The 14,073-nt window shown below is 44.1% G+C and overlaps 1 protein-coding gene across 2 annotated transcripts; it reads left to right on the top strand.

Moving 5' to 3' along the window:
• The first annotated feature begins 232 nt into the window (after window positions 1-232).
• NRAS (NRAS proto-oncogene, GTPase) lies at window positions 233-12,859 on the top strand. Of its 2 annotated transcripts, none has more exons than XM_029573244.1 (6): window positions 233-371; window positions 6,244-6,371; window positions 8,452-8,630; window positions 10,029-10,188; window positions 10,763-10,886; window positions 11,255-12,859. In XM_029573244.1, exons 2-5 carry the CDS (start codon window positions 6,261-6,263, stop codon window positions 10,880-10,882), a joined length of 570 nt encoding a protein of 189 aa, XP_029429104.1. In that variant the 5' UTR covers window positions 233-371; window positions 6,244-6,260; the 3' UTR covers window positions 10,883-10,886; window positions 11,255-12,859. The 2 variants fall into 2 exon arrangements, with proteins under 2 accessions (XP_029429104.1, XP_029429103.1); XM_029573243.1 differs by lacking the exon at window positions 233-371 and adding an exon at window positions 472-688.
• Window positions 12,860-14,073: the final 1,214 nt, after the last annotated feature.

The following is a 14,073-nucleotide window of genomic DNA, read 5'->3' as shown; positions in this document are numbered from 1 at the left end:
AATTAATCTTAATCTGCTCCCCATACACTGCCAAAGTAACAGTGATCGCCAAAAGCACAAATTAAATTAAAAAGCAAGGGATGACATCGCACAGGGGGGGTCCACCTTGGCTTATGAAAGCTCAACAGTGACATCATCTGTGGAGAGAGTGAAAACTGGGCAGAGGCTATTTCTTCCAAGAAGGGAGAATTTTCCAGGGTCTTGGCAGGGTAAAAGAGTGCAAACCGGGGCGCTCTTTGTGTTTTTTTAAAAAAAGGCCAGGGCGGCCCTCGATTGGCCTCGATCTGAGCCAATGGAGAGGAGGACTGACGTCAGAGCCAGACCAGGGACCAGGAAGTGAGCCCCGCAGTCAGGGAGCAGCACTGAAGCAGGTACTCGGCGTGCACCATAAAAGTTTTTATATAATGCCTTTTTTTTTTTTTTAAAAATAGGGAGGGGCAGTCGCGGTTCGGCGCCCCTCTCCCCACGCTGGACTTGTGGCTTCGCTTGTTCACTGGTCCCTCGCCAGGAGCTATCGGTGGAGCCGTGCGTGGGGGGATGGGATGAGGTCATTTGTGACTCTTCCCCCCCCCCCCCCCCCCCCACATACTGGGAGCAGAAGGGCTTGGCCGAGTTGCCCCTTTCCCATCCTTGCAGCCCCAAGCCCTGCATCTTTTCCAGCGGCTTCCAGTTGAGCCCCTTGCCGGAGGTTAGCTGGGTGGGGTACAAAAGGTTTTTCCTACCATTCCCGTCCTCCCTGGGCCGTGGTTGTAACACCTCCGTTAAAGCTTTAGACCGGCTAATGACCGATTACCTCATCCTTGCATCGCTTCTCGAGGCTTTCCTAATACCTCACTTGGCCCAGTATTAGTTATCTAGGACAAATACCTGGTTTTAAAAATGCCATTTGTGGGGGAGGGGAGGATTACTTGGTGTTGTCTTTTAAATCCTCCGTTTATTTGTTTAGTGCTGAATTTTATTCCATGTTTCTAAAGGTAACCTAAAAAAGATGACTAGCAGCTCTAAGTATACTTTATGTAACTAATATGGCCAGTTCTCGCATTTTTTTGTTGATCTGATATTTTTAATTTTAAAATGTAACAAAGCTTTTTGTTCTTTTGTGAAGAAAAGTTATTTGGATGGGGAAATTACTTTAATTTGATGTTTCAGAAAACTGACGAATGGAAAGTTGGAAAGTTTGTTTTACATCTTTATCTTATTTTTTGAGTTTTAACAGAGTAGTATAACTTTGTAATTTTCTCATTGGCCTACTTAAAGGTATCAAAACAATCTCATATACAATGTTTAATTTTATTCCAATCTTAAATTTTCTGGTTTAAGAGCTCATCCCATAAACCATTTGTATCATGCCAAAGTGAATGTGGAAATGCAGGAAAAGTCTATTGAGAAATGTACTTAAAGCTTCTGCTGATTTTATTTTTCTGTAAATGAAACGTTTTCAATAGTAGAAATATTTTCTTTTTAAAAAAAGTCTTGCACATCCTCATTTTCTGAAAATAGAATCCAGTTTAAAGTTCTATATGGGGGGATTAAATCCTAAGAGATTGGGGGCAGAAAGAAAAGACCCAGCAGCCTTCCGGGGGGGGGGGGGGGGGGGGGGTTGCAGGTAATTACCGGACCCAAGGGGGATCAGCTGGGATGTGCTGATGTCATCCAACATCGGTGAGAGCCCTTTAAATTCCACCCCTTTTGCGTCACGGCGCCAAAGGGATGCACGGCTTTGTTTTAATTTGTGGATGTTCTATTGGTGGATTCTACAATCAAGTAAGGCATTATTATTAACTTTTCAGATATTTTCATAGATTACTAACCACTCCTCTCCCTCTAAAGCCCTATAAAGTTGGTTTGATGCTGATTTAAATCAGTGTTGTGAAGCAGTATTTGGGCCCCATGCTTATACTCTTTAACTGATTTCAACAATGCCACATACTGCCAGAAAACGACCCAGCTAAAGAGAGATTAGACTCCACTATCTCTCCGATGACTAAAGTTTTAGGGCCCATGGATGCCCATGTGCAACGGGGAAATAAATCGGAAGGGTCGCAGTTGAAGGAAATGGATGTAGGATTTCAAGTGTCCACACCTCCAGACCATTCAACATTATCCCCGATTTACAGGGAACTATCTACTAATCCGGCACTCTTCAGAACCCGCGAAATACTGTCTGAAGTTCCACAAGCGGAACATAAGAACATAAGAAATTGCCATACTGGGTCAGACCAAGGGTCCATCAAGCCCAGCATCCTGTTTCCAACAGTGGCCAATCCAGGCCATAAGAACCTGGCAAGTACCCAAAAACTAAGTCTATTCCATGTGCAGATGTAACTTCGGGGGCAGGGTCAGTAAGCCCCAGTGAATCTGGAGAGGGTAGCCTGATTATGATAAGCCCATCCGTAGAAGAAGATATTCAGACATCACAGACATTACAGGGGGAAAGTAGTGAAGTAGGAGATGTCTTATTGAAAGAATTTAAACCCCCGGTATTAGCAAAACCTGAATTAATCACATTGGATACAATATGGGAAGCGATTGCTGGATTGACTATGTCTATACAGATAAATCATATTGTGGGGAAAGTCGTCAAAATACAAGAGAGTACTTAATTTGAAAAAATTTAAAGAAGTAATAACTAAAGAAATTGAAAAGGCTAAGACGGATATTTCTAAATGGAAACCACTTCAGGACTCCATAATAGCAGAGAATAGAATTCTACAAATGAAAGTTGAAAACTTAGAAAATGTTAATAGGAGGAATTTAAGATTTATTAATTTTCCAAAATTACCTCATATAACAGCAAAAGATATGTTAAAATATATTGTAGAAATATTGAAAGTTTCTGAAGAAATGGTACCTCCAATAGCAAAAGCATACTATTTAATGCCGTATAAAAAACAAGAAAATTTGGATTGTAGCCAGGAAAGTAGATGAGTAATGGATACTCTATCTTTAGATCTATCACATATATTAGAGACATCCGACTCTGAACTGGCTCAGGAGGCGACATTGATAGTGTCGTTTGTCTTAGACCAGATAGAGACTGGATTCTAAGATTATTCTTTAAATATAAGCATGAGGAATTTTATAAATTGAAGGTTAGAATATATCCAGATGTGTCAAAATCAACACAGAAAAGAAGGCAACAATTTCTGTTATTAAGGCCAAAGGTAGTCCAGATTGGGGGGATATATTTATTAAAATACCCCTGTAAATGCTGCATAAAATATAAAGGAGTATCATATTTTTTATTATCCATCTTAATTATCCTTTTTAAGTGATAAAATTCCTCTGAAATAAAAGTTAGGTCTGATTATATACTTCTCTACATTAGGAGTGGGCGTCCCTAAATACTATAGAATACCGTTGCAGTTACTGCTTAATAACAGTAATGTCTAATACAATTGTGCTTGTTTTATTTTTTCTTTTTTTGGAAATAATTGATAAATCAGCATTTATTATTATTGTGGACTACTAGAAAAGATGTATGTTATAGAGTATACTTTAGTGTATAAGATATTGGATTGGAAATTTGCTATTTTCTTTTCTATTTGTAACAAGAATTTTCTTGTAAGATTTGTTAAAAAGTGATAAAATAAAAATAAATCCTAAGAGATTGTGCCACATTTTCAAGATAAGATTTATATTTTCAAATATAAATCTTTTAAGGTAAGCAAACTGGCGTGAGAAAGCAGTGGCCAGAGAGATGCTGTGGTACATAGAGAGAGAGATGGAGCTGGTAGAATAAAGGATGTGATCCTGCAAGACTTTGAGACCTCACTTGGAATATTGTGTCCAGCTCAGGAAGTCAGACCTCCAAAAGGCGGCAAGCCAGAGAAAAGATACCAAATAAATACAGAATTTACACATGAGAGGAGACAGGAGGACCTAAACATGTATACTCTAGAGAAGAGGGAAGACAGAAGAGAGGATGGATATAGTCGAATATCTCAAATACAAATGCACATGAAAACTAAACTTTTTTCACAGATCAAGAGGTCATGGTATTTGCAACAGAAAATACATCTTCATGGAGAGGGTGATGGTCTCTATGGGGAAAGTAACACACAGTAAAAGTCGGCAGAACACTAAATGGTCCATCCAATCTGCCCAGCAAGCTGCACATGCTGGCAGCTGCTTCTCCATGCAAATCACCCCCAAGACCTCTGTCAAGGGCAGCAGCTGCCACTCCATGCAGGTCCCCCCCCCCCCCCCCCTCTTCCCATTCTGGTGACAGAATTCAAGAAAACCTGGGACAAGCCCAGAGGATTACTGGTTATGAAGAAGGGAGGGGAAAGCAAAAGATCAAATGGCATCTATAGAATAGCAGTAGGAAAGGAGCTATGGACCGGTGAGCCTGACTTCAGTGCCAGGAAAAATAGTGGGAACTATTCTAAAGAACAAAATCACAGAGTATATAGAAGAACATGGTTTAATGGGACACATCATGGAGAAGCCTTGCTTCTAAAATCTGCTTCACTTTTTTGAAGGGGTTAATAAACATGTGGATAAAGGAGAACCGGTAGATGATGATGTGTATTTGGATTTTCAGAAGGTGTTTGACAAAGTTCCTCATGAGAGGCTTTTAGGAAAAGTAAAAAGTCATGGGATAGGTGGTGATGTCCTTTCATGGATTGCAAACTGGCTAAAAGACAGGAAACAGAGAGTAGGATTAAATGGGCAATTTTCTCAGTGGAAGGGAGTGGACAGTGGAGTGCCTCAGGGATCTGTATTGGGACCCTTACTGTTCAATATATTTATAAATGATCTGGAAAGAAATACAGTGAGTGAAATAATCAAATCTGCAGATGATACAAAATTATTCAGAGTAGTTAAATCACAAGTGGATTGTGATAAATTGCAGGAGGACCTTGTGAGACTGGAAGATTGGGCATCCAAATGGCAGATGAAATTTAATGTGGATAAGTGCAAGGTGTTGCATATAGGGAAAAATAACCCTTGCTGTGGTTATACGATGTTAGGTTCCATATTAAGAGCTACCACCCAGGAAAGAGATCTAGGCATCATAGTGGATAATACTTTAAATCGTCAGCTCAGTGTGCTGCAGCAGTCAAAAAAGCAAACAATGTTAGGAATTATTAGGAAGGGAATGGTTAATAGAACGGAAAATGTCATAATGCCTCTGTATCGCTCCATGGTGAGACCGCATTATGACATTTTCCGTTCTATTAACCATTCCCTTCCTAATAATTCCTAACATTGTTTGCTTTTTTGACTGCTGCAGTACACTGAGCCGATGATTTTAAAGTATTATCCACTATGATGCCTAGATCTTTTTCCTGGGTGGTAGCTCCTAATATGGAACCTAACATCGTGTAACCACAGCAAGGGTTATTTTTCCCTATATGCATCACCTTGTACTTATCCACATTAATTTACATCTGCCATTTGGATGCCCAATCTTCTATCTCTCGATCTCATCTCTCGAGAAAGAGAGAGAAAAGGGAGCAGTACAAAAAATAAATGAGCCAAAAGAAAAATCTGGGACACTTAGGCAAGTTAAATTAATTAAAGTGTATAATTCTTGTGGGGTGGTTTTTTTTTTTTTTTTTTTTTTTTTTAAAGCTCAGAGCACACAAAAGGTGAGAAACATTTCCAGCTGAAAACAAGATAAATGCATGAAAAATAGATCCTAAAAGCAAACTAGAATCAAAGCAGTTTAGTGAGCCTGAAGAGCAGAGGAGGAGGAATCGGACAGGCTTCGGGATCTAAGGACAGCATCGTCAGGCCACAGCCTCCCCCCTCAAATAGTCCACAGCTTCTGATATAATTTCCAGTGGTGATAAAAGGATTCTGGGAAATGGAGTCCTTCAGCCCCATAATCACAGCAGCCGCCTGCCCATCAGCCAGGAAGGAGTCCAAGTCGATGAGAAATGGCCCAGCAGAGAAATAGTGAGGGGGAGTCCTGAACTGCCACAACCATCCTCTCCTCCCCCCTTCCCAAAATTAGTCTCCATCTTCTGTAACTTTGTCCCTGGCCTTATCACAAGCCCCTCCCCTTGTGCTCATCATCCGGCTCTCCTTAGCAAGGGGTTGCCAGAGACCCAAGTGGGCTGAAGCTCCTGCAAAAACTACTTTTGGTGCATCTTTGACCACTCGCAGCCTGATCACATCCCTCCAACCCTGCAGTCTCCCATACCAACGCTCTCCCTTTCTCTTCAGTGTCTTGGAGGATGAGCAGGCCTCCTCTTTTTTTGTTAATCTGTGCTTGTTATGGTTTGTACACAGGTTTTTCTTGGGCTGAGATGACAGAGTATAAACTGGTGGTGGTTGGAGCTGGAGGCGTTGGGAAGAGTGCTTTGACAATTCAGCTAATACAGAACCACTTTGTGGATGAGTATGATCCCACAATAGAGGTAAGCCAGGCCATGCCATCGCTGTCATTGAGATGATAACCATTCCCGGGGCTTTGTTGAGCCCCAGAGTCAAGAAGAAAAATCCACTGAAAGATGAGCAAACCCCAAATGAAAATTATTGCCTTCATTAGTTTAATGTCTTAGGAAAGGACAGATTTGGGGGGCCTGGGGTGGGGGAAAGGTTGTGTGGGGTTGGCAGTGTTTTGCCCACCAGGCTCCTTAGGCAAGTTTATCCCATTGTGCTCTCTGCGGGTACAGGAGGTTAAAAGCTGTGCCTGCAGAGTGGAAGCGACCCAACAGCTCTGTGCACGTCAGCCCACGAAGCATGTGCTCTCTCCTTCCTTCCTTACTGATGCTCTTCTGCAACTGCCAAAAACTGCCAGAGCAGCATTTTCTTCCTGGGGAGCTCTCCTAGGGCCATGCCAGTGTGGCCTCCAATGAAAATAGCAATCATGGCTGCTTTCTAAGCAACTGTGGGCTATGACAGAGCAGTTAGGCAGAGACTGTAGGTACCAAAGTTTGTCTCTTTTTGGATGGGAATGTGAGGCACATACTGAAAACGCCCTCAGACTATCTTAAAGGACCAGGCACAACTGTCTTGCTCTGTCCTCCTTAAAATACAAACCTACAGGGAATCCTGGGTTAAGGGAGGAACTCCTCATCAGAGTTTTAAGAACTCAGGGCCTGGAAGGTTTAGACAGGCCCCAGGGAGCAAGCAGGAAGCCACTGTATGAAAAAATCTGCTATATTTGAGGACTGTGTGTCTACTTGAAGTTAAATTGAGCTGTATCATTTGATTTTACTTTTCATTCTCCACTGTAAATAAATTGCACAAACAGGAAACAGCCAGAGGCTGTTTCCAAGCCACTGTCGCCAAGTTATCACATATGGTGGCAGCAATGGGATCTCTTGCCTAAGCAGGAAGTAAATCCCAGTGCCCGCAGCTGTAGCAGCAAAAGAATTAACAAAAAAAACCCCTGCAGTTTTTTCCTCTTTCCTGGGATCTCCCTGTTTCACTCACCCACTCTTTGCACAACAGGCCAAGGGGGCTAGCCCTGCCTGTGTAGTCATGGGTCAAGCGGTGAGTAAGGGCCGAACAGGCCAGCAGGCTTTTTTTTGTTTTATTCTGCTCTCCTTTCCCCCGAGAGGTGCGTAGTTTGGGAAAGAAGCGGAGATAGAACAAGTGATCCAGGTCTTTGTTACAGGGCAGCAGCAACTGCAGCACGCCCTGCAAACCCAAATTAAGCAATAGCAGGCACTGTGAGAATAGGTGATGTAGCAGTATATGGTGCTAACCTCTAGATGGCACAAGCTGTGCAAACCGTGGTAACCATTCCTCCACCCGTGTCACCGACACTACTTACGATGACACCAGGAGAAGACCCCAATGGTTTCCTAAAAAGCTTTGAATGCACAGCTCAACTGGCAGGTCTGCCAGAGGACAGGTGGATTACCTATCTGGGGAATCTACTTACCGGGAGTAGTCAAGATGCCTTCCAAACCGCCAGTCTGGAAGGAAGGTGTACACACCAGGAAGTCAAGACCACCATCCTAGAGAGAGCAGGACTCACCCCAAAAGTCTACCAACAGCAATTTCAGCAGGGAGTTCTTCTGGCTGGTGAAAATCTTAGGAACCTCTTCCACAGACTAAAGGATGTTGCTTGGAAGTGGCTGCGCCTGGAAGGGAAGAGTGGTATGGAGGTAGGCAAAGCAGTTCTACTGGAACAGTTCCTGGATAGCCTGGATAGCAACAGTGAGTTTGCCGATACCTGAACCTTACACTGGAAAAGGCACTGGAAGTAGTGGAGGCCTATTCCAGGCCCAGACCATGCCAGAGTCCTCACGGTTCCCAGAGCCAATAAATCTCATGGGAATTCTAGCAGACAACAGATCCAAAGATATTCCTGCAATTTAATTTATAATTTTCCCAGTTATTTTGTTTACAAGCCTTTTGAGTCTCGGCAGTTTTTCTAAATGTGTATCGCTGTTACCCCTCCATGTCTTGCTAGTTAAAACCAATCTGATCTGAGAACTTGAAAAGAGTGCAAGCAAGTGAATGTGCCACTGTCTTGTCTCCCAGGACTCGTACAGGAAGCAGGTGGTGATAGACGGAGAGACGTGCCTGTTGGACATTCTGGACACTGCTGGGCAGGAGGAGTACAGCGCCATGCGTGACCAGTACATGCGGACAGGCGAAGGCTTTCTCTGTGTCTTCGCTATTAACAACAGCAAGTCGTTTGCCGACATAAATCTCTACAGGTTTGCTCTTTTTGCCAGAGTTGCATAGCCAAGGCTTGATGCTGGTGGGGGGAGGGGGCTAAGCGCATCGCGGTTTTACACCATTGAATCCCTGAACTTGAGTTCTCGTCCTTCCAAGAAAGGAAGGAATTACAAGTCTGTAAATACAATGAGGTAAAACCCAGGACTGGCATAGGAGCGGGTTAGCAGCCCTGAAAATGGGGACAGAGCACATTTTGGCAGGACTGCTCGGTGCCCCTTGGGATCTGAGCGTCCTGGCTAGTGGCTGCCAAGCCAGCCAGAAAATTCACTTTCTATTGGCCTTCCGCAGCGCAGGCCGCAGCCTTTACAAGGAGTTCAGAACGCCACTCTGCGGAATCCCATTTTTCCTCTCTTAACCCCCTTATGCTGGCTGCCTGTGAAGTGACGAGGCCAATATAAAATCGCCAATTTAATTCACAAAATGATGCACATCGATGCTGTTTAGTTTATAAACCGCCTTGTTCAGTGAGAACCTTGCCAGGCCACATTAGAGTAATAGACTGTGCTAATGCATTAAAAATGCACCTCTTCAAACAAACAAGGTTTATTTCTGTTTCAGTGCTGGATCCCATTTTTCTTTTATCTTCAGTGGCAGTAAGCTGTGTTTCTTACGCAGCTCGCAATCTGTCTGTTTCTTTTTGCTGTGTTGTCTGATGTCTTATTTGTGATTCTTATGAATGTTTTTTTGGAATCCGCCTTGAAGTAGTTTTCTCTGTGATAAGTGTGGATAATAAGTTTAAAAAAATTCAGTTTTAGAAAACTGAATAACAACGAAAGCCGGAAGCAGGTACCTCAGGTGATGGTGGTTTTTAAGAGCAGACTCAGGTGCCATCTCTGGGCTGGTGGATAAGGTTACCTCTTTGGATCCTTCCAGGATTCCCTATGGTCTGTTCTTTCTAGTTAGATGGCATGGACGCAGGTGTGTTCCTGATCCACGGCTGCTGTTGGGGGGAGGGTGGCAGTCCTCCGCTGTTAGATGCCCACTTTGCTGAATGTTGACAGTGAAATCCCTATACTACATCTGTTCCTACTGCTTATCTCCATGCTAGTACCTTCAGCCATAGTGTGTGGCATTCCCGAGGGTACAGGGCCTTGAGTTTACACCCGCTCTGGGCACCAAACAGATGCGAGAAGGCAGAGAGAGAAGAGCCTCTCCCTGCAGAAGGAGATGGATTCCTGATAACTCTCTCTCGTGCTGTTTGGCACAGAGGGGCGGTAAATATCACTTGTGCTCTCTTCTGCACTTGTCATTTATTTTGAATAAATGAGCAGTTAGTGCTTTATGGATATTTGTTCTTTAGCTGGGCTGTTCCTTGACCCTGGCTGTGACTGCTTTGAAGCCAGACTCCTGTCTGAAAGGTTTTCATCTTCACACAGGGAACAGATTAAAAGGGTGAAGGATTCGGATGACGTGCCAATGGTACTGGTGGGAAACAAGTGTGACCTGCCCAGCAGGACTGTGGACATGAAGCAGGCTCAGGAGGTTGCCAAGAGCTACGGCATTCCTTTCATCGAAACCTCAGCCAAAACAAGACAGGTGAGGCACAGGACTCACAGATCGAGCTGCAGGGGACAAAGGGGGCTGAAACTGCCTTGAGCATTCCTGCTACAACTGTGGGCAAGGAAGAAGAGGATTTGCTCTTTAAGGAAGGAGCAGACCTGGATTTCCACTAGGCCTGTGCCTAAGGTGGCAAAGGTTAGGGTAGCCACTAGGAGCCATGACATCTGACATGGGAGGGAAAATGGGACTACGTCAGAGATTCAGAGTGGGGGAGGGCAGAATGGGAGAGAGGTGACTGAAAGCTAAATCTGTCACAGAGATGGGGGGGGCGGTAGTGGTGGAACCAGAGACCTCGCTAGGTATCTGTTGTGTATGGGAAGAGAAGACCCATTTTTCTAACACGGGAAGGGGCGAGGCGTTATATTAATGGTCGGAGAAGCAGATTGGAAAGAGCCCATAGAAGGGAAACCGTTCATGCATGCGCAGACCCCAAAGAGTACTATCTATCCACCTGATCTCTAGGTGGAATTGGGAAAGAAAAGACAGCTGGAGAGCTGCGCTGATTTGCAATATCCTGGGGAGAAGAGTTTATTTTTATTTTTGTCTTCAGGGGGTCGAAGATGCCTTTTACACACTGGTAAGAGAGATCCGGCAGTACAGGATGAAAAAGCTGAGCAGCAGTGAGGACAGCAACCAGGGCTGCATCGGCTTCTCGTGCACGGTGGTGTGATGAGGTGAGTTATCGCGGAGTCCCAAACACACTGACAGGATCAAGGTGCGCCTCGTTTTCAACTCCGTAGGACCGTGGAAGTGCAGCTTGTTATACCAGAGCGTGGAGCCTGGTCAAATAGCCAGACATCTTCAAGGAGCGTCGCTGATGTGGTCGGCTCATTCGTTGATCTTTCTGTGTATCTAAGTGCACTTTACCTTATTCAGGTAAACATCTAAAATCCAGAGGTGGATAACGAGTCTTTGTTTTCTCTCTCTGCTCCCCTTGTGCTCTTTCCGTCTCCACCCATGTTCTGTTCTGTCCCTCTCTGACCCTGTTCCCTCCTTATTGCTGTCTCTCCTTCCCCACTCGTGTCTTTTTGATTCCCTTTAGAGATCCCACGTTGCTGCGGTGTTTGGGCGGCTTTGAGCGGGCATTGCAGGCTGGCTGTGGATGATCAGTTTGTGAGCTCACTGGAACTGATCTGCCTTTTTACTTCTTGCCTTGTCAAGCGGGAATGGACCATGGATGCTGTCAGTGCCCATCTTCATTGCCCTGAGGTACACAAAATAAGCCAACAGTCTGGCTGCTCTCGGACAACTGAAGTGTTGCTTCTGTTTCCCCTACCCTACCAGAGAACTCTTCTGAGCGCTCATCTCTTCCCATGCTGACCTAGGAAGGCCTCCATCACAGCCAGACAGCCCATCCTTCTCCATTTGTAACATTTCTGGGCATGCTGGTGACATTTTTATATTCCAGGAGGGCAGCCGCTCACCGCCTCATGCAGTCCGAGGACCAATTCATCCTAAAAATTAGCATCAATGCACGCTCTGGCAAGATTAGGGGTCGATCCCCGTCTGTAGCCACGACTCTGCTGACAGGTAACCGCTCTAACCTCAAAGAAAGACAGAGATCACAGACGTGGAGGCCGGTGCTGAGGAAATGCCTCTTGTCTAAAACGAGGGTGGTCATGAGGAAGAGCCGTGCGGGAACGTATGGCAACATTTGAGGTTTCTGCCACCAATCTGTGATGTATGAAGTACATTTTCTGCTATTATGGCTGCAAACACCATACAGCAATTCCTGGGTATGCAGTCGTACCGTAGCAATTTATAGCACAAGCTGCAATTACGCTGGATGATTCTGATTCCTCCATTTTGCCTGCCTGACTTTTTTTTTTTTCTTTTTCTTCCATCGCTGCCACAGAGAAAATCATGACTGAAATATTTCCACCTCCATGATGTGGACAGTTCCATTTTGTAGCTCCATGCTGTCGGAGACTGTTTCTCTACACTTGAATGGATATTTACTTGGAAAATGCCTTTTTTGAGACTGGTCATTTGGTGCCCAAATCTTGTTGGTTGGGAGATACTCTTATGTTGCCATAATCTCCTTGTGATACCCCTGGGAGAAAAACACTAGGGCAGCATCACAAACTAAATATAGATGACAGTCAAGAAGCAAAATGTTCTAAGAGAGTCCAGTGTGTGGTTTTCATGACCAGTACCCTGCTTCCTGGTGGTGAGTGGAAGGGTGACATTGCTGGGCATGTAGCCATGTTCCTCCATCTAGGTTTTAGTTTAATACAGTGGAAGTGCGCTGTGCTTTCACTGAGCATTGTTGAAAGCTGCCCTCCCAGTTGCAGATTCCTCATGCCAAGCTGACCTGTTTGCCCCCCCCCCCCCCCCCCATGCGTGATCCAATCACTGCATTTTTGTATCAACCAATTAAATTTCTCATGGTTCTGCCTTTTTACTTGTGTGTGCATCGGGATTGTCTGTGTGTATATACTCTGGATATACTGTCTATAAATTTCATATATTCTGAATGTCTCTGTGTGTGTATATATATGAACAGTAATGTTTGATTATTTTGCAGAAATGATCTCTGTATCTCATGTTTTCAACTTGTAGTCTTTCTTGAGCAGGGCTGGTGTTTGGTATTGATGTTACAGCACAGTAAGTCTCTGGAATTCACAATTAAACCAGTGAAGACGTCTCCTCTAGTGCTAATTCATGTTTAGAAAGTCAAAGTCCTGGGGATTCCTTGTGTGGCTTTAAGTTCCCATCTGTTTAACTTAGTGGTTAAAAATCTCATTTTGCATATTTCTGTTACTGCAGAGACAAAATGGATTGCAAAGCTCAGGATGTGTTTTCTGTGTCTTTTGTCAGCAGACAATTAAGTGACGACATTTGACACTGTCATCTGTTGGTATCATATCTTGAGTTTCATACTAGCAATTTTTCTAATCCGTAAACTGTGATAATCCCCCTACCCCTCCACTCCCTGTAAGCCAGTTTTTATGAGCAGATAATACACAGCAGAAGTCATCCAGAGGAAACCTTAAGATCTTGATTATACACCAGACTTGACTTCAAAGCTTTTTATTCCTGCATGTTAAATGCCAGCATGAACTGTGGGCACTACCCCCAAAAACAAATCTTGCATTAACCCAGCTGGCACCAAAAATCTAGGCTAGGAGGTGTGCAGAAAATAATTTTTAGGAAATTTCTGCTTTTACATACACTTTCTTCCTCTTACCCTAAAATTTTGGTTCCTACTGGGTTAATGCAAGATTTGTTTTAGGCGGTAGTGCTCACAGTTCATGTTGGCATTTAACATACAGGAATAAAACTTTGAAGTCAAGTCTGGTGTTAGTTACTTTGGAAGTAATTAATCCAGGAGTGGGATTACTTATCTCAGGCATCTTGCACACTGCGGCTTCCAGCCAAAGCAGGTGAAAGGACTGCTGGGGCAAACTAGGAGAAAGTTTGGGGGTTTCCTGCAACAAATGTTTTGTTCTTGTACCCATCATCTGGATATTCTGGTATACTGCCAGCGCCACATGCTGTTAAAGGTGAGGAGGTCAAGCACGTAACCAAATATCCCATCTACCTGCTGCCTTGAACATGGTCAAAATGTAATTCGAATTTGCATTTTTTTCTTTACACACAAACCATCTAGGGGGAAACAGTTGTAAGAATTATGAATCTGCCCTCCTGCTAGCCCTTGGCACCTGAGGTGTTTTTCTGTACTGGTTTTATGACTTCTCAGGAGGGAGGCTACCTGGCTGCCCCTGGGCTCTGAATCGCCCATGTAAGGTGAGACAGGGATGGACATAAAGCCGCTGTGTTACAGGGATCATCATAAATGATCCCTGTAACACATCGTTTAATAAATATCCTTGCAATTTAGAACTGCTTTGGTGTGTG

This window comes from Rhinatrema bivittatum, chromosome 12, assembly GCF_901001135.1.
Source record: "Rhinatrema bivittatum chromosome 12, aRhiBiv1.1, whole genome shotgun sequence".
NCBI classification, from domain to species: domain Eukaryota; kingdom Metazoa; phylum Chordata; class Amphibia; order Gymnophiona; family Rhinatrematidae; genus Rhinatrema; species Rhinatrema bivittatum.
This window is presented reverse-complemented; position numbering and strand designations above follow the sequence as displayed.